Here is a 22,112-nt window from a genome sequence, read left to right on the forward strand (position 1 = left end):
TCTCTGAATCTCGCATTCAGTGGACATGTTAGGTGGAGAGATCCCCCATGTCTCCGGCACCGAATAAAAGAATGCCTGCTTCTTAAGACTACATTGGTGTTAAGAAGTTCATTCCCGATTTCGGTGACATTAGGAAGAAGTTCTTTACAATGAGGGTGGTGAGACACCACTGAGGAGACCAGCTCCAGTGCAGGTAAGTCCGCGCTGGGGAAAGGAATCACAGCAAAAAGGACTGGCAAGGGGGTCCTTTGGGGGCTTTTTGAAGCCAGAAAAGCAGATAGCCCAGGCCGGAACCCAGCAGCTCGTGGGAAGAGACCAGCATGGCTGAGCTGGGACCTGCTGGTCAAACTAAAAGGCAAGAAGGAACTGCACAGGCAGTTCAAGCAGCATCAGGTGTCCTGGGAAGGGTATAGGGATGCTGCCCGGTTATGTAGAGATGAGGTCAGGAAGGCCAAGGCGCGGCTGGAGCTGAACTTGGCAAGGGATGCTAAGAATAGCAAGAAGGGCTTCTACAGGTACATCAACCAGGAAAGGAAGGTCAAAGAAAGCGTACCCTCCCTGATGACCAAGAACAGCAAACTAGTATATGGGACCTGATGACATGCACCCCAGAGTCCTGAGGGAATTGGCTGATGTTGTTGCCAAGCCACTCGCCATGATACTTGAAAAGTCATGGCAGTCAGGTGAAGTCCCTGGTGACTGGAAAAAGGGAACCATCGCACCCATTTTTAAAAAGGGTAGGAAGGAGGACCCTGGGAACTACCGCCCTGTCAGCCTCACCTCTGTGCCTGGGAAGATCGTGGAACACATCCTCCTAGAAGCTATGCTAAGGCACATGGAGGACAGGGAGGTGATTCGAGACAGCCAGCATGGCTTCACCAGGGGCAAGTCCTGCCTGACCAACCTGGTGGCTTTCTACGATGGAGTGACTGCATCAGTGGACAAGGGGAGAGCTACGGATATCATCTATCTGGACTTCTGCAAGGCCTTTGACACAGTCCCCCACAACATCCTTCTCTCTAAGTTGGAGAGATATGGATTTGAAGGATGGACGGTTCGGTGGGTAAGGAACTGGCTGGATGGTCGCATCCAGAGGGTGGTGGTCAGTGGCTCGATGTCCAGATGGAGAGGGGTGACAAGTGGTGTCCCTCAGGGATCCGTACTGGGACCGGTGCTGTTCAACATCTGCATCAATGACACAGACAGTGGGATCAATTGCACCCTCAGCAAGTTTGCTGATGACACCAAGCTGAATGGTGTGATCGACATGCCCGAGGGACGGGATGTCATCCAGAGGGACCTGGATGAGCTGGAGAGGTGGGCCCGTGCAAACCTTATGAAGTTCAACCAGGCAAAGTGCAAGGTCCTACACTTGGGTTGGGATAATCCTCGCTATCAATTCAGGCTGGGGGATGAGGTGATAGAGAGCAGCCCTATGGAAAAGGGCTTGGGGGTACTGGTGGATGAAAATCTGGACATGAGCCAACAATGTGCGCTTGCAGCCCAGAAGGCCAGTTGCATCCTGGGTTGCATCAAAGAAAGTGTGGCCAGCAGATCCAGAGAGGTGATTCTCCCCCTCTACTCTGCTCTGGTGAGACCCCACCTGGAGTACTGTGTCCAGCTCTGGAACCCTCAGCACAAGAAGGACATGGACCTGTTGGAGGGGGCCCAGAGGAGGGCCACGAAGATGATCAGAGGGCTGGAGCACCTCTCCTATGAGGACAGGCTGAGAGAGTTGGGGTTGTTCAGCCTGGAGAAGGCTCTGGTGAGACCTTATAGCAGCCTTCCAGTACCTGAAGGGGGCCTACAAGGGCCTGTTTGCAAGGGCATGTAGCGATAGGTACAAGGGGCAATGGTTTTAAACTAGAGCAGGGTAGGTTTAGATTAGATATTAGGAAGAAGTTTTTCACTGTGAGGGTGGTGAGACATTGGAACAGGTTGCCCAGAGAGGTGGTGGAGGCCCCATCCCTGGAGACATTCAAGGTCAGGCTTGATGAGGCTCTGAGCAATCTGATCTAGTGAAAGATGTCCCTGCTTACTGCAGGGGGGTTGGACTAGGCGACCTTTAAAGGTCCCTTCCAACCCAACACATCCTATGAAAACCCTACTAAAGCTAGAGCAGTGCTCAACTTCTTTGTAAGACTAGATTAGCTTCTTAAAAGATGCAGATCATTAAAAAGAAAAAACTAAACACATTCTCTAGTATATCGACACTGTGCAGCTTTCCTCCTCCCTAAAATATTTTAAAAACACAACCCCACAAACCACGTGCACATACACAATGTAGAAGTGCATAGGAAAAAAAATCCTGCACCCATGTTTTTCCTCTTAATTCATTTGCATTTTGTCTGACACCTTTTTCTAGGTTGCTGATTTCTCCATATCTTATGTTTAGCATTTCCCAAGGAAGTGCCAATTCTACATGTACGTTTATTCACTGGGAAACCCGCCATACTCATTGCCCTAGACAAAAGCAGGTTTTTGAGGATTAATATAGCTCTGATAAGGAGGTCACCTCTTACCTCCTTGCCCTTTCCCATTACCTTGTAAGTGTAGTTCCTTATTATGACAGGAATTACTCCATATGTTTCAAAAAGATAAGAAAAGTAAAACGTTCTATAGACATCTCCCCCAAAGTGAAAGAATCCACTTAATCTGGATCAGATTTACAAAGTTCTTTTGCATTTTTAAAATTGTTTTTATTTAGGAAGTGAAATTAAAACTTGTAAACTATAAATACAAATGCCAAGGTATTACATGAAATTTTCAGAGGTTCTTTATCTTTTTTAATTTCTCACAAGTATTTCCAATGTAATCCAACAAACAACAGGGAAACCAAACAAGTTTAAGTTCTGTATACAATGAAAATCAAGTTAGATGCTGCCAATTTGTCAATTCATAAAAGTTTCTATCTGACACAAATTAAAGCTCTGAAAACTACAATTCAATTATTAACGATACACCAACTGCTATTTTAAACATTGTTATTTGCATCAAGCAAGCTGTCTAGAACCAGGTGTATTTAACCCACCATTAACTCAGGGGCATCACAAACTTAAAATATTTTATTTATATACTGTCACCAATATATATATACGTATTGCAAAGAGGGCCAAAAACTTGCAAAAAGGTAAAATTTCACACAATGTTTGCATTAGTATTTTTGTAATTTTTTCCCCAAATAGCAAAGCTGAGCCACTGTTTTCATACTGTTTCTTTAATTTGCCAAAACCATGTAACTCCATCTATATCAAAGAAGCAGAAGAGCAAGCTTAACAGCAACTTCCATTGATGCATTGGGAAAAAAAAAAAAAAAAGGTGTTTCCATTTTAGATATTACCTCATGTATATAAAAAAATGATCACCAATAATAGGTTCACTAAATTTATTTAAAAACCATAAAATATACCTTAAAAAAAAAGAGCATTACATTCTGCACACTGCTCTCAAAAGATGCTAGGGACATGTGGACAACCAGTCTTATCCTCCCTTAAAAAGAAAAAAAAAAATAATTACAGTGTACATGAAGTCGGGTGTTCACAATAGTTACAGAAAAACTATTACAATGTACCACCAACAATGAACAAAAATAAAATCCACTTTCTGCTGCTGTTTGAAAATTTCAGTGTTATTCTTGCACGGCCTTTCCCTCCCCTAAATATTTGTAATGAACTAAAACATTACATCTGGTGAACAGCAGATTCCACTACACCTCAAATGCAGAACACCTATGAAGCAGAGGAATGTTGGCTTTTTAAACAGAAGCAGATATTAAAAAAAAAAAAAAAAGAAGGAAAAAAAAAAGGTGCAGGACTCCTTCAGTTCTTCACTAGTCTTAGAAAAACTTTCCAGAATACTGCTTCACACTATAAAAAAGAAAAAATAATCTTGCATTAGAATCCTTCAACATCTGCATACTGCTTCACACTATAAAAGAAAAAGAAAAAAGCATGTATTAGAATGATTGACCATACATCTTGCATCAACATTCACAATGGCATTCTTAAAGATAAACTACAAATTCCCAATACATTTAAAAGCAAATAATTTTAAAAGATTAATGGCTAATAATTATAGGCATAGAATTATTTTAAACACATTTAAATATTAGTAATCTAAAGCCACACATTCAAGTTAAACATTAACAAATGCTATGACAGCCAACATGTTATTAAAGCAAAACTAAGCAAACTAAGTCCAAAATGGTTCATATTTGGCAGAACAGAAAGTAATGCCAGCAAGGTGTGAAATGCTGCATAACAGCACCAATTGATTTCAACTTGTCCTGTATGTAGAGGCATGGCCTGTGCCATATGGCAGACTCTGATTTGTTGTCAGTTAAGTTATCTAAAAACAACAAAATCACTAGTCTTCCACACAGAACTAGACCAACATCCACTGAAATCTTCTATATTTTTTACAGGTTCTATGTAATTTATTACAAGTAGGTTTTTTTGCAGCACTTTTCACCAGAGAAATGAGAGGACTGCTTGGTTAAGGTGTCTTCCATCAAGATTAGTTTTGAGGGAATCTTCATTTTAGTTAGAACAGAGAAAAGAAAAGAATCAAGGCAGAACTACCACTGGAGAAGTTAGGTTCAATAGTTACTTAAATCCTGCCTTCAAAAAACTATATTGCAGAGAAGAGCTTTAGAATGTAGTAGTTGGAAAGTCAGTTTAAAACTGACAGCAAAGACAGCATTAAGCTTCAACTTGCCTGTTCTGCAGTAAATACTGAGCATTTTGTATCTGGTCCTGTGTTCCCGTAATTGTTATTATTCGATCTTCTGAGCCTTCTAGTGGTTCATCAATTTTGATTGAAGCTCCTGACTCATGACGTATTTGTTTGATTCTCTGGCCTCCCTTTCCAATAATAGATCCTGCCAACTAGGGGAGAAAATAAAGCATTCATTTCTTGATATAACTTTCTCTGCAAGAACACAGTACTGTTCAAATAACTTCCATCAATTTAATTTTAAGAGTTACAACAGAACTCTTTTACAGCCTCAAAACATCCTCTGTAATGTTTATTATATAAACAGAGGTGGGATAAAGTTGGAAGAACCAGATGCTTGTTTGTAAAAACAAGTTATGTAGATCATCTCTATTACTGAATATTAACAATTTAAAAAAATAGTTCAGTGCATCTCTAAAGCGAAGAGACAAGAAACATCCTGAAGAATAAACATTCGGTGATTTAGAAACACTTGCTTTATATTAAAAGTACTTGTCAAGCATCCCAAATACTTTTGATTTACTGACATAGTCTGAGAAAAGGCTGTGACTTCCTATTTATTTATTTAAACACAAGTGGAAAGCAAGCCAGCTTCACTTACATCTTTGGGAATTGTTACTTGTGTTGTGATGATGGGTCCACCAAGATCTCCATATGAACCACGGCCCCCTGTGTAAGAATAGTCTGATTTAAACGTATGCATCAAGCCTCTTACTGACTAAATAAAGTGCATGTCAAAATTATCTATAAAAACTTACCATATCCAGAGCCACCCTCAAACTATAAGAAAAAGAGAAAGAAAACCCTTAAATAGCAAATAGTCATGATTCATTAATGTTTTAATCTCAAGTATCACACTGTTAACTTTGAGCCTATTTTATGCAAAAATCCTAAACCACAACCTTAATCTAAGTGTCCTTAAAGGCAAACTGGGGAAGAGGGCAGACCAGGAACAAAGAGGGGGGGAGGGAATATCTCATAAGACCCTCTTAGCTTGCTCTGTTAAAACCTTTAAGAAGTCATCAAGATCCAGCCATACCAGTTTTACCAAGCAACCTTATTAATTCAACTGGTAAACAGCTCTTGATGCTCATCTACTCCTGACCCTTGGACTAAAGTAACATTCAAATCAAAAGATCAGAGTTCAGCCTTATTACTACTACCTATACAGCTTAGGAGAAATTAAAGTCTCAGTTTAGGACAAGATGTTTACCTGGTAACTGTCAACCCTCCTACTCCATCTATATCTTGAGGAAAAAACAAGTCAACTCTAATAACAACTTTATAATTGGTCTCTCCATTCAGACTATGCTACAATCCCTTTGTATCATAGAAGGGACAATCATGACACTAATTACTACTGTTCTGCTAAAACTACCATATACCAAATACAAATCACTGTAATATAGCACTCCTGACTGCTTTTATTTTCAGGATTTGTAGACTGGTACTTGATATTAAGTGCTTAATTTGATCTAATGCCTTCTAAATGCACAAATACCCATTTTAATATCTTGCTGCAGAAGCAGAGAATAGATTTGCACACTTCTCTAGAATTCAACTTATATCACTGAAATACAGGAATTTGTGTGAATTATTTGTTTGCAGAAGTTGTAATGCAGCATCTTTTTCCAAAAAAAATATTTACTTGCTAGCTTTTTGGAGCCACATCAAAATGGAAACCATTCAGAAAAAACTTGTTCAGCTGATCATCTGTTTCTAAGCAACCTTTGTTATGTAATCATGTTGCTTAGCAATACAGACCATAATACAGCATAATAGAGCTTGTAGTAGAGTGCAAAATACAAAAGAATGAAGGACACTTAGAACTTAATTCAGAGGCTGATCAGAGCTGCATATTTCACACACATACTCTTCCACCTGTTTTTGCTGATATTTTGCACAGGGAATCCCTTTTCCAGGCTAACTTGTTTTAACAATCCTTTTCTTAACCCTTTCTGCTGCTTCTCCTCCCCAGACTACAAGACAGCAAATGAATTTCACAGCAGATAAGTAATTGTAACTGCAGTATTTATGTAAGCTAGGAACTAACATTTAATATTTGGCAGCACTTTGCTATTTTCTAGACAGCATGAACACTTGCTGACACCCTTTGAACTTTCCTTCCTAAACCCCCTAAGAGTAAAAATTTTGATAAACACAAATCAAATGGAATACTTTCAAATATATGGATAGGTAATGCATAATAGTTTATCCATAACTATAAGTAAAGAATTATTTTTAACATGCCTTGTTTGAAACAGGACAAAACACAACACGATGAAGTTAACATAAAACATATTCCTAAATAGATGCACCTACAGGGTGTTGAAAAGCAAGAGTTACAGTGAAAGTTACAACTTAGAACACTAAAATAGGGTACAAAAGAGGCAATAAAGCTTCTCTCACTTGGCTGTACTGCTGCATACTTCCATTGTGGAACGTTAACTGCCTGTACAGGATAGTTCAGGACATAAACTGACAATAACCTGAGTTAGAAGGACAGCTTTAGGGATTTTTCAATAGGTGCAAGCTGCCACTGACTACATTCAGTCTCAAGAAATTCTAGTTATCACTTAACCAATTCAAATGATTTTTCTCAAAAATCAACTATTAAACCAGTCAAATAAAAGCATAAGCACACTCACCAACTCTGGTGGCTGCATGTCATCACAGGCATCCACATGACACTGCATCATCTTCCAGGCACAACATAATAGGAGGATAAGAGGAAATGAATCCAAATTAAGTCCATGTCATGAAGGCTTATAGGTAACTTCGCAAGCAAACACATACATACCAATATAAAGAAACATTTTTCCGCACTACTTAAACTACTACAAAGACTCAAAAGTACACGATATAGACCAGTTACAAGATTCACTCCCTTTTACTTTCACTGCAAGGGAACTGTAACTGGTCACATGTCTTTCTTCCTTGTTTCTTTGGTGTAAACAGATTTTTCCTCTTACAGAGAATGTCAGACAGCTAAGGGGAGAGCAAAGCTGAAACAGTTTGGTTTTTTTAAACACCTTTGAGTAATAAAACTGTACTATATACTAAAAGATATTACTCTCAGATACCAAAGCCTTCTATTTCTCTCATGCATAAAAAAAAAAAAAAAACAAAACAGAAAAGGCATTTAATAAAACAAGTAACTGTTATTGATATATTTATGTCAACAGCAGGTCAAGCAGGAAGCACGTGCCTTCTCATATTAATTAGTTTCCATATACCTCATATAGCCAATAGCTAAACTATCAATCTACTACTGCCTAATTATATTGGAAATTCAATTATTATTTTTTAAAATGCGATATATAGCATTTATTTCCTTCAGAATTCTACAAACGTGAAAAAAAATAATAATCAACAAACAATTGAACCTGCAGGTGAACCTGCTTTAGCAGGGGGGTTGGACTAGATAATCTCCAGAGGTCCCTTCCAACCCCTATCATTCTGTGATTCTAAAAATATAATTTGTAGAATCCACTTTAAATTACTATTAAGGCAAAGACCATTTCTGGGTTAAAACATGCTACACAGTTGAGAAATATTAGTTGTTTAGCTTAAATAAGTTTTAATTAGAATAAATTACTTAGGGTTATAATATGATGTGATTTATGCTGTTTGCTTAGCTTTACTTAGCACGAGTAGCTAGACTTGCTGAAGCCTTTAGGCTGCAATAGAGTTAATTTTCTTAGTAATTTTCCTAGCAGCTGGTGCAGTGCTGTGTTTAGTCTTTTAGTATAAGTAAAATGTTGATAACACACTGATGTTTTGGTAGTGTTTTCCCTAAGTCTGGAACTCTCCAGTTCCCCCTGTTCTGCCAGCAAGCACAGGTGCACAAGAAGCATAAACCAGAAGATAACGAGGCTACAACCCTCAGCAGAGACTGCAAACCAACAAGATAAGAGCAGTCAATGGCCTGCCTACATACAGAAAAACAATCCAATAAGGTGTTAGAAGACCCCAGACCAAAAATCACCATTGGACTAAAAGACGCATGAATAGCATGTGAGGGGCGGGTGTATAGATCACAAGGGTATAATTGCCCAGGGATTTCTTTGTTTGAGGTCCCTCACTTTTTGGAGGCACCCAGCCTAGGCTGATCTTGCTGCTGTCCCTTTCAATTAAATTAATTATTTTTATAAAATCCAATGCCTGAGACTCTGCTGCAGGAAACCTAGGGTTGAGCCTGAAGAAAGAGGGAGTGCGCCCGAGAGTAAGTGTGTGCGTGTGTGATGAGTTGAAAGGGGCACCCGTCAGCCCACGGGGGTTGCCCGCTGCAAAGGGACCCTGGTCCTAGCAGTTAAAGACTCGGGTGGTGTGTGTGCAACTCCTTGAATGGTGTGTGAATGCTTGGGCAGTGGCTTTTCCTTAAACAATACAACATGAATAGCACATTAAAATATATATATGCTCATTTAAAAACAGTTCCTAAAATACTAGGTGCATGATAACTTAAGATACATAACAGAATTTTCTTCTCTACAGAATCACTTGTGCTAGCTACTACTGGTAGCCAATGGAAATGAAATCAAAACTAAATGAAACACTGACTAGATAAGACAAAGCACATAGTATTAATAAGAATTCATTGACTTTTACATCTAATAAAAAAAAAAAATGCATGCAATCCTAACCGATGGCAATTTCCTTATTGTAACTTTCCCTTATTTTTAAGGGATTGGCCTAGAAGAGTGAAATTTTGTTAATTTCTTCTAGTATTTATATAGAAAAATAAGATGTGTCAAAACATCTTCAAACATCTTTCCTTCACTGTTTTTTTTAAATGCTCCTTAATGTCAAATCTCTTAAACATGAAGTACTTTTAATATATTTTTTTTTAGTGTATGTACCTTTACTGAAGTGCTTATACAGACACATGTATATACACACATACATATATATAATGTTAAGAAATATCAAGAAGTAGGAATCATTTGAATGAGCAAGAACAGATTAGACGACTGAACATACACTCTACTTTTAAACAGACATTCTGGTTTAGTTCTCATTTAACTACAATTTAAAAATACTTTGAAAGCATTAGGAATTGACCATTAAAAAAAGGGGAGGCAAAGATTAAATGGCTTTATATGCACTTCTCCACCTTATTCCCCTCCCCAATATGTTTTTGTGCATTTGTATATCTAAAACACCCATGGGGATGGGGGTGTTAAAAAAGAAATAGTGGAAACGTGTTCATGTTTTCTCAGCTATCAAAATAGCCATTATGGTCCATAGGCATTTGTTTTGGAGTAGTTACAGCCTAAAATATATACCTCTAATAAGAGAAACAATGCATGTGTGTCTTTCAGTAAAATGCCTCAGAACAGAGATTATATATATTAAATATATAAAAAATCCAAATTATTTTTTTCCTCCCGTCTTAGAATTTACAAGGCTGTCAGTATTGTTGCATCTCAGAAAATTCAAGTTTCACCATCGAGTCTTGGTTCACCATGTTACAAGTCTTGAACTACTGAATTTTTCTTCCTTTAGCAGAGAAGGGAACTGGCAGAAAATGAGGATTTCTGTAGGTTCAACATCTCCAAGATGTTGGTCTGAAAAAAGACCATCCCAAAAACCCTTTACACCGCAAAGAGTTGTCTTCTTGGGGGGACCATTTGTATGGCCAAAACATTTTGGTGATATCAAAGTTTATCAGAAGCACGCATGCCCCACACTTAAATATATGTATTCAAGAACAATTTCCTCAGATATTCAAAGTGCTATCTGTATTTACTAAACAAAACAATATGAATTTTAACTCTTACCATTCCATCATAACGATCTCCAGGTCTACCCCTTCGGTCATAAGACATAAGATCTCTAAAGTAAGAAAAAGCAGCAGCACATGACTCCTATTATAAACTATTTTATATATTCTAATTCAAGTTTTCATTATTTGCACACAACTATGAATTTATGAATGCTTTAGCCAAGTTCTGAATGACATAAAATAAAGTTACAGAACTACTGACTATAGCCCCAATAGACTGCTACATTGCAGAAATAGTTAAACAAGTCCTGGAAACATGAGCACAATTCAGCAAATTTTACTCAACTTGAGTTTTGTACAACACATTTATGCAACAGCTTACCCGCCACGAGGAGGTGGTGGAGGAGGAAGAGGAAGATTACGAGCTCTGCTACCACCTCTGCCACCACGACCTGGCGGAGGTGGTGGAGGTCCTCTGCGAGGGCTCATATCATCATAATCTCTTCTTGATGGAGGCATAGGTCGTCCACCACGACCAGGAGGCATTCGATCAAAGCCTCCTCTTCCACGCATTGGAAAGCCTACTGGACGTCCCCTTCTATCATCAAACATCATTGTGAAGCCGCCATAGTCATATGTTTCATCATAGAAATTGGGATCATAAGGCTGGGCCCGTCCTTTAATTGGAGACTAAGACACACAAAAAAAAAACAAACCAAAAACACCATGACCCCTCCCCCCTGGTTAGCACTGATTATTATACATTTAATATAGTAATTTAATGAGCTATAAATATGAATTTATGCATTATGAATAAGTTTTTGATTTCACAATACTGATAAGAAAGGCAGGGATGGTGATATACTTCCTAAGAACTTAACTATAATAGAGAAATGGCTGCCACTGATGGGTGGCACATACATTTGTCTCACTTCCTCCCCAGTTTAAAATTTCTTATTTTACTGATATGTAAAGCATGACTATTGACTTCCCTCTCCAATAAGGTACACTCCAGATCTAGAAAACAGAAAAATTTCAAAGGATGCTTATTTTGTTACTGGAGAAGTAAGAGGCATTGAATTAAAAACAGAAATGGAAAGATAAAATTTTCCATCCAAATCATCCCAACTTTCATGAAAAACAATGAAAGAATAGTAAGTTTAAGACACATTACCTCAGAAATAAGATCCAAGATAATCTTGATACATTCCACAACTCTATCAGGTTTTCCACCAATAAGCACCACTCTATCAGTGGAATGAGGACAACACTCTTGGAAGAGCTTAATGGTGGTCTGAGTGTTCTGTTGAAGAGAAGAAAAAAAACCCAAAAATCTTTTAAATAATTTTATAAACTTATTGAAAACAAAATGGGTAAGACACACACTAAAACATTTTTAAAGAAACAATCAAATCAGACCATTAAACTTCCAATCATTTTAAGTGAATGCTTGCTTCTGAGTTCTTACGACAATAAATCATGACAATAAATCATGACAATAAATCATGACAATAAATCATGACAATAAATCATGACAATAAATCATGACAATAACAAATAGCAACAAAAACAACATAAAAATAACAAAAATAAGATATAAATAACAAAAAGATATAAAAATATCTTAGGATATTATATCTTTAAGACCTGCAACGACATCAGTTTGTATGAAATGCTAATGAAGAGGGAAAAAAGTTCAATTTTTTAAATCTTTCAATTATGGCTCATCAACATGGTCATTTAATCAATTAGCACAAGGACCACATATCCATTATAATCTTACAGGTTATATAAACCTTCATATGTCATAAAAACATGCTTTGGATGCAAGACAGCAATGTTGCCAGGATTATGTCTAGTCCTCTTGCCTTTCCTCAGTCCACACAAATATGCCTAAACTGGCCTTTGACACAGTACCAGGAAAAGATAGAAAACAACACTCTAGATTCATAGAGACCACTAGCTTTTTAGAACAAAACCTCATTCCTTCACAAGGAATGATCCTTCACAAAGGAAACCACGGACTTCAAGGAAACAGAACTTAAAAAAACCTCAACCCACCCAAAACCAACCAAAAACCCCCAACCACCAACCACCCTAACAAAAAACCAAAAACTCACAACAAAAAGACCCACCCCAAACCAACCCACCCAAAAACCCACCCCATACCACCTTTTTATAGCAATAATCAAACATTTAATAAATTATCATTGTTAGAGTTTATGGAAACGTGTCCACACTAAACCATTTTCTATGTCCAACACCAAATATAGTCTATTCAGCAGTTCGTTACAGAAGGAATGATAAACGGCATTTCAATTTTAAAAAGTAGCCTTTATTTATAAAGATTACTCTACTGCTAATATGCTTAAAAGCTTTATAAGAAGTCATATGCTCTATCACCAACAGACACTTTTTCTGACTTTTTGCAAGAAAGTTGTAATAAGTAACTCTGATCTCAGAACACAGAAATCATGCATGAAATATATCCTGAAGGAATTATTGCAGAGATGATGCTTACACTCACTGTTTATGAACACAAAAAACCCTAATTTATTTATAGAATAAAAGCAGAATCTGAAAAGAATAGGAAACAGTACCTCTCTGAGTTCTTTGATTTTAGCACCCTTGACACCAATAATTCCTCCTGCTAGACTTTGGTGAATTAGAAGTCTTAATTCACAGTCAAAGTCGCTACCTTTGTAGTGTTGATACTGTAAGTAAGATGCATAAAGGGAAAGAATAAAATATTAGTCAGGGGAAAAAATAATTGAAAAAATCAAATTTTTTTTTGTTAAGGTTTTTCTCCAAACAATATGGTATGACTTAATTTGCTGCTGAACTGTAATGCTGTATTTGCTACGATAGAACCACACCTATTTAAGTACTTTGCCTCAACATGAGGTGATGTCAAATTAGTTTTCCTTATTTCTTTTATTATTGTTTTATAAAATTTTAAGTTATCAAAGAGCACAACACACATGCTTACAAAGCCAAGGCAGGATGGAAATTACAATAGAGCTACTTCAAATTGGGGACCAAACAAGTCAGGAGACTGGTGTTTTGAAGGGGAGGAGGCTGTTCCAAATATTAATTTTCTAAGAAGAGATTGCCTCTGTCCTCTAACAAAAAAAAACGCCAACATGTAGTTTGAGAGCTATAGGCCTCCTTTCAAAAAAGGCTGTGTTTTATTTTCTAATTTAACATATTAAAAACAGCACACAATCATCTAGAATTATCTTATTTTAAAATCTAAATTTATACCTCTGAAGTAGAAACAAACCTAAGAGACATACCTCTTCTAAAGTAGGGATAATCTTCTTCAAGATTTCTCCAATTGTCTCTGTATCTGCACTTATACTCAAGATGCTGTTAGAGGCCAGTGTCAGAAAATACGGAGAAGGTGAAAAAGTAGAAGTAATAAATTTAGTATTCATAATCATACACAAAATTCTAACAAGACAGACTACACAGAAGAACTTACAATTAATATTCCCCATTTAAAGTAAACCTGTTCACTGGATTTACAACACATGCGTATTTGTTTATGACCAATATATATGTGTGATAAATTTAAGACTAGGTAGGTCTTACAGAGAGCAAGCAAGCGAGAGCTTTTGGAAGGGCTTAGATTAAGCAGGCAAGAAATTGACGCGGAACTGAAATAGAAGTGAATATTCACATTCCCCACCACCGCTAATTTAGTATACCCTTGCCATTACATTGGTAAAACTGGTACACCTTCTTGTAGAAAGAGTGGGGATATACAAGTGGTCAACATTAGATCTGGAGTAAGGTTGAGAGACTAGTTAAAAATTAGATTACTAATGGTCTCTGCAAAAAAGGAATATAAATACAAGGAAAAAAAAAAAACAAAACAAACAAAAAAACCCCCACCAACCCCCCCAAACAAACAAAAACATAACACAAATGAGAAGTGACGGAAAGTAAACTAGAGTTAGTATTTCATCAGAAATAATTATGAACAGACAATGTTGGGGGGAGCAGGGTGGGCTACAAAGACAGAGCAAGAGACTCTTGAAACAATTTGGTTTATAATGCAGTGAATATGCAACACTTGAAGCTGTGCTCCTTCCATTGAAATAAAATTAGTGGATTGTTTGGGTGGCCAACTCACGTAAAAGTTCAGTGACAAAAAGACTTAATGGGGAAAATAAGACAGAAAACTTTTTAAAAAAAAAAAACAATACATGGTCTATAAGGGGATACTATTTAATTATACGAAAGGCAGGTAATAAAATACATTTCTCTCTTTCTAATCAGGCAGTGAGGCATAAACTGTTGGGACATACCGCTCGGGGCCACTGCTGTCTGGGACTGAAACACTTGCATTGTACTGCATTGGTCATTGGCGTTCGTGGATGTTGGCATTGGGCATGGGTATTCAATCAGAAGTTGTCAAGTATGGTACCCGTTTGGCAACGAGCACATTTTTGGGCATAGCCAACCAGGGTTTTCACATGGGCGTTCAGGGGCGGATGGGCCAACGTCATGGTGGGCAACGCAGGGGCAAGTCGATCCAGTACATGGGTAACGGAGATATATGGCCAAAAAAACAAGGAGAGGGAAAAGGGGGAAAAGCAATAAATTTTAATTTAATACAAACTATACTCATTACTCTCAGTTAATGAAGCAAGTTTAAGTTCTTCTGAAGACTAACACAATAATGGATTGCTACATCAACTGTGGCTTAACAGTATGGATCTTAATGAGTTACTTTATCTGACTAAACTACTTTTTACTTTTAACATAATGATGTTTCAGTAGCAGGCTGGCTCATGAATGTAGACACAAAAACTGTTGAGATACGTATTACTGAAACCTTGGGCAAGTTGGGAGAGTTAGTATTCCAGACCAATTAAGTTATCTGGACTTAGGTGATGTATTTATTTATTTAAAACAAACAAACATACTAGCTGCCAAAGTTAGCAAGTGTATGTATGATTCCTGACCATTTCAGCTTAATCCTCAATTCTAGTTGCTACAGTTTATGAACTTAGATGGAACTGATTTTGTAATGATATATTAGCAAATATTGTGTTGAACACAGTTTTGCTTGAAAAAATTGCTGAAATTGTAGCTGATGCTAAGTACAGGAGTGTAAATAACTGGAATTTAAGAAGCATTTCCAAGTTTTATAAATACATAACATTTATGCTGAACACGTGCCTAATCACAAGTCAACCCGCTATAAAATATGAATAGGTAAATAAGTCATGACCATTTAAAAATGCTTCCAAGTAACAGAATAAAATGTTTCTTTACTGTTCTATATCCGTATTTAAATCATGCAACCTTAACACAAGTGTTTTTGTGCTTTATGTCCAAGCTGTTACAGTAAGAACAGATGGACCATTATGTTGTTTTGGTTTTTTTTTAAAGGAAGTTAAAGAATTCCTTTATCACTGGGTTAAGCCAGCCACCTGCAATAGTTTTCAACAGGACTGTAATTGATTCACACGTATGGGAAATGGTATGGTTAAGGGTTTTAAACTTTGCCAATATTTCTAATTAAAGATGTTAACTCATTTGAAGCGTGCAAATTAGAGGAACCCTGTTTGAAAGCAAAGAGGTTTAATATAAACCTCTCCTCCCACATAACTCAATGTGGGTTTCAGTTACAACACAAACTGAAAAACTAAATTTATCTCCTCTAACAATCATTATAAATGGCTTATAATTAGATTATTGTTTAGATTTTAATTTCTGAATTTTTAGAAATGTATGCAATCAAGTTTTCAATGTAGTGCTCTGAAAGAATTGGTGTTAAATCAATTCAAACTCATATATACTCACATCTGTACGAAGTGCCTTAATATTTTTGCCACCTTTTCCGATCACTGCTCCAGCATTCTGGAAAATAGTTTTTAGAAGTTATGTTATGCTAATACAGCACAGACTACAGTTTTGGACTGAAGACTAAGAACAATGTATCTATTTCTGCATTACCTTGTGGGATGCATTTAGGGGTGGGGTGGGGCTTGTTTTGCTTTTGAAAGGTTTAAATTAAATTGAAATATAAACTGACATGGGGAAGAAAAAAAGGTCAAAACAGCTCTTACCACTGAACTTTGGAAAGAGATAAAAATACTCAATAATATTATTTCAATTTCAAATTTAAGTTTCTAGAAAATTCTGCCTGTGTTAAAACGATCTCATAGTTTAGAGTATGACTGAAAAAATACTTTATGGGATTCCATGCATGTTATGTAGGTCAAGGATTTTCCCAATTTATTTGATTTTATTATTTTGTTTTAATATGCTCGCAAATTTAACTTTCGCACTCAAAATATTTGATAATTTCAAATGTTACTTTTGGTTTAAACCTATGTAACTCAACTGACCACTCAGGTAGGTACAGTCTGAAGAACGTAAAGCCAATATAAACAATCACTAATCTCCAGTTGCTAAAATCAACAGGAATAAACTCAGATATTCAAGAGGGGCAATTGTAAAACTACATTTTTACCAGGCTATTTCAAGAACTACATGCAAAATTATTGCTTTTATTATGCAGTTCATACACGATGCTAACAGCACCACAAACATTTTGCATCACTCCACATAACTTGACTATTCAGCAGAGTTAAGGTAACATTCCCCTGCCCCAACACAAAAGACTGAGTTACTTCAGACAACACAAACATCTGTAACGACTGAAAACACTAAAGGAGACAATTTATACTAGCCAATGAAGCAATTGCAATCCCTGCAACATTACTCCCATATTTCCTCCTGTTGATACGTACAGATTTACTAAATCTGGGAAAATTACTAAAATCCTGAGGAAGTCCTCATCTTGCCTCTCATATTTAATTTACAATCATAATCTGATCATTCTCTAAACTACTTGCTTTCTAAAGACTAATACACAGTCATTACCCTGGAAACAATTACGTTCCATTTAAACATAAGTGGCTTATAATTTCTATTGTTTTATTTTTTCAATGAGTACTTTTTTTTAATCAGAGAAGTCCCATAGATCATTAAAGACTCATCCTTGAAAAAATTTATTGAAGATAATACCATTGCAATACACTTCTACTATAATTCATGCATACTTACAAATATTCCTATCAAGTTATTTTATTTTAAATAAAGCACACGTTCTTTCTAAACATACACCACAACATACACTTTGTCACCACTGTCTTAAGCAACGGTATAAGCAGGAATATAGCGATACTGAAAAAGCATACTTTGCTTTGAAGCAAGATGCGTAATTCAACCATCTCATCTGTATTCCGAGATCTTTTGAAGGCCTGTTCTTCTTCCATATCTTCTGCAGGACGTTTGCCTGTAGACAGGTCCATAGGGGGGAAAAACCACAAACATATATTTAAGTTTCTAAGTCACAACGAAATTGTATATCAAGCTTACGCACTGTATTCCTAATGAAGCATTCCCTCCTATTAGCCCAACGCTAACTTCTGACATCTACCCCGAGTATCTATAGCACAGAAACAGTTTTTTACTTCATCAGCCTACGTATCAATTAATTATTGAACTCATTCCAAATCTATGAACTACAGCTGAAATCAGAATTCTGCAAACTTAGTGAAAAATTTATACGTTGTTTAAAGCAGTGCTGCATCAACCTACCTAGTACTTCTTTTACAATTGAAAAAACCTTAAAGCCCAAAAGATCATAAGTAGTTTGTCCAATACTGACATACTGGTGGAACAATAGGAAAGCAATATTTCAAATAGCTTTGAAACACTGGCATGAATCAACTCAATGCTAATGCCTTAACTCTTCTTTACTAATTATGTCCAAAAGGTTTTTGTTTAGCTAATATTTAGAGATATTTCACATATATATATACACAATTCCTTCAAAGTAACAACTGCAATAAATAAAAAACAGTAATAGATATGTCTGACAGTATTTTTACATGATCACACTGTCCAGACAAGTACTGAGTATTTAGCTATCAAATATTTTCAAATCCTTAGTTATAACTTTTAGTTACTTATGCCATGTCTAAAATACTCCCAAAGAAAAATTGCATATTGATGATACAGAAACCATGTAAAACCATATGGGACACTTAAAAATTAAAATATTAAATGCAAAAATACTGCCAATACAAACATTTGATACAATTAAAGCATTCCAAAATAGTTAGAAACACTGAGACTTAAAAAGGTTCTCTTTCCCCCAAATAAAATAAAATAGTCCTTTAAAAAATTTACCATTTGTCTCTGTGTTGGTAAAGGTCTCCTCCTGTTGTTCAGTCTCCATTACCTTTTATTCTTAGGTGTGCAGATAAACCCTGTTGCAGAATAAAAAAAGGTAGTACATCTATTGGGGGGGGGGGGCAAACTGTACATTGTACTAAAGGAAAAAACAAAAAGAGATGCCCACCCGCCCGCTTTTAGAACTTACCAGTTTTATATACGCTTGCAGAACAAAACCCAAGTGTTCTGTGAGAGATCAAAACCTAACAGCCTACTGCTTCAGAAGCCTACGAAAACAGCATAGATCAGGCTCTGTTCACTTACAGGTGAACAAAAAATGCTATTTTTCCCCCTTGGATTTTATTGCCCAACTTCCATAACCTGAACAAACGGTTGACACTTACTCACGTATCCGTGAAGAAAAAGCGGGGTACGTTTAACTTTTTAAAACATCCTTTCAATCATCTGTTAATTTCTAACAGTTACCCCGTTTGTGCAGGCTAACAGCAAGCACTGCCGGTAGGCATGCGCTCTTTTACAGCCGCTGCTGACAGACCGCCTTCCCAGCACATGCTGGTATTTCCAGGCCCCTAATTTGAGCTAATGGAAAAGCGCCGCTTAAAGAACAGCCAAGTTTCAAACAGACGTTGCCAGAGCGCGGGGGGGGAAGAGAAATTTCACCAGATTCAAATGGCTAGACCTTCCAGACCCTCTTCTATTTACGACACTCCCAAAAATTTTAGAGCTGCGGGGGGACGAAGTGTAATATAGTGTTCAGGACAAGATACTCTCGATGTGCTCTGTTGTGTAAATCGAGTTTGCGGGATTGGCTAACACAATAATTTTTAAAAAGTCGAAAGGATAAAACGGCCACGAACATGTTGTAGAGGGCTGGGAGAAGCCGGCGCGTCTCTACCCCGCTTCCTCTGGGACGAACGGCCCTTCCCGCCCAGATTCCTCTCCTTCCACAGCCCATGCGCAAGCCGCGCCACGGTCTGACATTAACCTTTACCCCTCGCACGGCTTCCACAGCCAGTCCGCCCGCCCGTCACCGCCGAGCGTTCGGAAGACCAGCTCGCTCCCAGAGGAGAGAGGGGGAAGAGGCGCCGACGGCGTTACATAACCCCCACAGCCCGAGACCCACCTCCGCGGTGGCGGGGACCAGCAGAAATGGCGGCCGCTGTAATGGCGCCTACCCACTGCTAGGCGGAGCCGGGAGCCGAAAAGCCATCACCACGCGGTCACAAGATTTCCCTCGCTCTGCCCAGGGAGACACAAAGGAGGCACTCGGCGGCCCTCACCCGAACTCGAGCGGGGCCGACAGAACGCAACAGCCCCGCCACGAGAAGAACACTATCGCCGCAATCGGCACTAAAAGCAGGCCCTGCTGCAGAGCGCTTCCCAATCAGTTTGACACAGCCGCTTCCGCACAGGCCGCAGCCGAGAGCGCCCTCCCTCCTCTTCCTCTCTGCCCGCCATAATTCCCAAAAGCTCGCCCCATACACAGTTACTCAGGGTAGGCGCAGGAAGGCGGCGGCAGCCGCTCCCCCGGCCTTAGCGCGCACCCGCTAGTGCAGCCGGCCTGCATCCCATCGCTATTCCGGGAGCCGCATCAGTTGGGCCGCCGTGCCCGCACTAAGATCACCGAAGCGCAACGGCTGCCGGCAGAGACACAGATCACATTTTTCGCCCTTCCCTCAGGACAGGTGGTGCCCCTCGGGCTCGCAGGTTGCGCCAAGCCACTCCACATTAGTTAAGGAAGAGTCACTCCGGGCCCCCTCTTTCTCCACACAGCAGTCCCCGTACCTACTCAATTCCGCCGCCCCGACAGTGGGGAAAAGCGCTGTCTCTGCGGGGGCCCACAAAAATCCTGGGTCCCGGCGGCGACACAGGCGTCCCGCGTTACTGTGTCACACAGTAGCATGGAGAGGGGTGCGATCAACAGCTCCACTTCCATCGGCCCGGCTTAGTTCTCCCCCCACAGCGCGCGCGCAACACCCCATCCTCACCATCAGCTACGCGCGCGAGCCGCGCTTACCTGCACCCACCACGTACGAGAAAGGCGAGCAGATCCCACCACCAACACACGCATTCACCAGACGACTAGCCCCGCCACCTCCTCTCCTCCCCCCAGTGGAGACCCACTGCAGTTCCGTTGGGTAAAGCAGCTGCCCGTCAGGGCAGGGATGGCCTCTAGTTCGCCCCGCCCTCCGTGTGGACCACGGCGAAACGGGCCTGGGTATCACGAGGAGAGGAGCGCGATTCACCGTGCACCGCCGTAGTGTGCCTGGGTTGTTTGTTTGTTTTACCTGCCTGATGGGAGCCACGAGAAGAGCAGCAACGACAACGGAAGGCGGTAAAGGAGAGAGAGAACGACCTCAGTTTTTTTGAGGAAAAAATGGCGTCTGCGAAAACTCCGCCTTGTGCTTGTCCCCTAGCACTAGAGGAGGTGGAGCAGGCTTCTTGTGATGCTTAAAGGCGCGCGTGGCTTCACGCCTCCTATTGGCTGTTGGGTTGCGCGGGGTTTTTGGAGGCTGTGCACAGAGAGCAGGTGTATTTCTTCTTTCTTCCCACCCGCAGCTCGGGTGATGGGAGGTAGGCTGCCCTGCTGGTTCTGCCCGTTCGTTCGGCACCACCTCTGCCCTGGATAAGTGTGGGGTGGCTCGGCTGAGGGTAGGGTGTGGGGGAAGAGGCTTGGGCTCAGGCTCAGTCAGCCTGTTTGAGGAGTAGGGAGGTATGTGCCCCGTCCTCGATATGACTCTGGTGGGGCCGGCCATCTCACCTCAGCGTCCATCGCTGTCCACTGCAGTTTATCGGTGCCCGCAGGGATGCGGGGTGGCAGATGGCCTCACTGCCCCCGGGGCTCTTGGCACAGGGTAGCAGCGCCAAGCGGGTGACAGGCTGCCTAAGGACTGTGCGGCTGAGATGAGAAACTTACTGAAAATGGCGTGACGTGCTGGTCCTTACTTTACAAGAAACCCACGGGATTAGACCCGTTGATGAGTAAACAAATGGGTTATTTCCCTTAAGTAACTGTACAGTTTCTTCTAAGTGGTGGAGTTTTGGTGAGAACTTTAAGGCAGGGTATTTTTTTCTTAACTGCGGGTTATAATGTCAGAAGACAAGCCTTGTGTTTCTTAACTATTCTTACAGTAATTTTTCTTTGGTGTAATTCTGTAGGGAGGTTGAGCTCCTTGGTCGTCCCCCTTAAGGGGATAAACAGGTTCCAAATGCAGTTATACAGCTTAAATGTGCATAGCTACTTCCAAAACTAACAAGAAGCTAGAGCTTATTAACCACTGATGTTCTTGAGACAATGACCACCAAAACTTGGTACTGTTGCAACCAAACCCTGGACTGGGTCTCTAGATAACATCAATATTTCAGGCTAGCCTTCTGTTGTCAGTTCCAAAGCTTTCATTGTGTAAAAATCACCCCTGTGGTGCAA

The 22,112-nt window shown here is 39.4% G+C and overlaps 1 protein-coding gene across 8 annotated transcripts; it reads right to left on the minus strand.

The window, feature by feature from the left end:
• Window positions 1–2,687: 2,687 nt before the first annotated feature.
• On the minus strand, window positions 2,688–21,085 carry LOC128902062 (heterogeneous nuclear ribonucleoprotein K). Of its 8 annotated transcripts, none has more exons than XM_054184396.1 (15): window positions 20,974–21,085; window positions 18,680–18,759; window positions 17,683–17,792; window positions 16,280–16,336; window positions 14,776–14,819; window positions 13,759–13,831; window positions 13,063–13,176; window positions 11,637–11,765; window positions 10,845–11,152; window positions 10,518–10,572; window positions 7,383–7,433; window positions 5,493–5,514; window positions 5,336–5,418; window positions 4,717–4,886; window positions 2,688–3,927 (listed from the first exon to the last, which is right to left on the minus strand). In XM_054184396.1, exons 2-15 carry the CDS (start codon window positions 18,726–18,728, stop codon window positions 3,894–3,896), a joined length of 1,299 nt encoding a protein of 432 aa, XP_054040371.1. In that variant the 5' UTR covers window positions 18,729–18,759; window positions 20,974–21,085; the 3' UTR covers window positions 2,688–3,893. The 8 variants fall into 8 exon arrangements, with proteins under 8 accessions (XP_054040371.1, XP_054040375.1, XP_054040377.1 ...); XM_054184400.1 differs by lacking the exon at window positions 20,974–21,085 and adding an exon at window positions 20,703–20,875 and having other exon boundaries at window positions 2,688–3,866; XM_054184402.1 differs by lacking the exon at window positions 20,974–21,085 and adding an exon at window positions 20,703–20,873 and having other exon boundaries at window positions 2,688–3,866; window positions 17,683–17,780.
• Between the last annotated feature and the right edge of the window lie 1,027 nt (window positions 21,086–22,112).

The sequence above is a fragment of the Rissa tridactyla genome, chromosome W (assembly GCF_028500815.1).
Source record: "Rissa tridactyla isolate bRisTri1 chromosome W, bRisTri1.patW.cur.20221130, whole genome shotgun sequence".
Classification (NCBI taxonomy): domain Eukaryota; kingdom Metazoa; phylum Chordata; class Aves; order Charadriiformes; family Laridae; genus Rissa; species Rissa tridactyla.

Bases quoted from the DNA above. Each gene is read 5' to 3' on its own strand.
- LOC128902062 (XM_054184396.1), bottom strand. From the start codon at position 18,728: ATGGAGACTGAACAACAGGAGGAGACCTTTACCAACACAGAGACAAAT. The intron at 5,419-5,492 runs GTAAGTTTTTAT...CGTTTAAATCAG, and splicing joins TGAGGGTGGCTCTGGATATG to ACTATTCTTACACAGGGGGC. The intron at 3,928-4,716 runs GCAAGTTGAAGC...TTTCTTTTATAG, and splicing joins CAGTATTTACTGCAGAACAG to TGTGAAGCAGTATGCAGATG.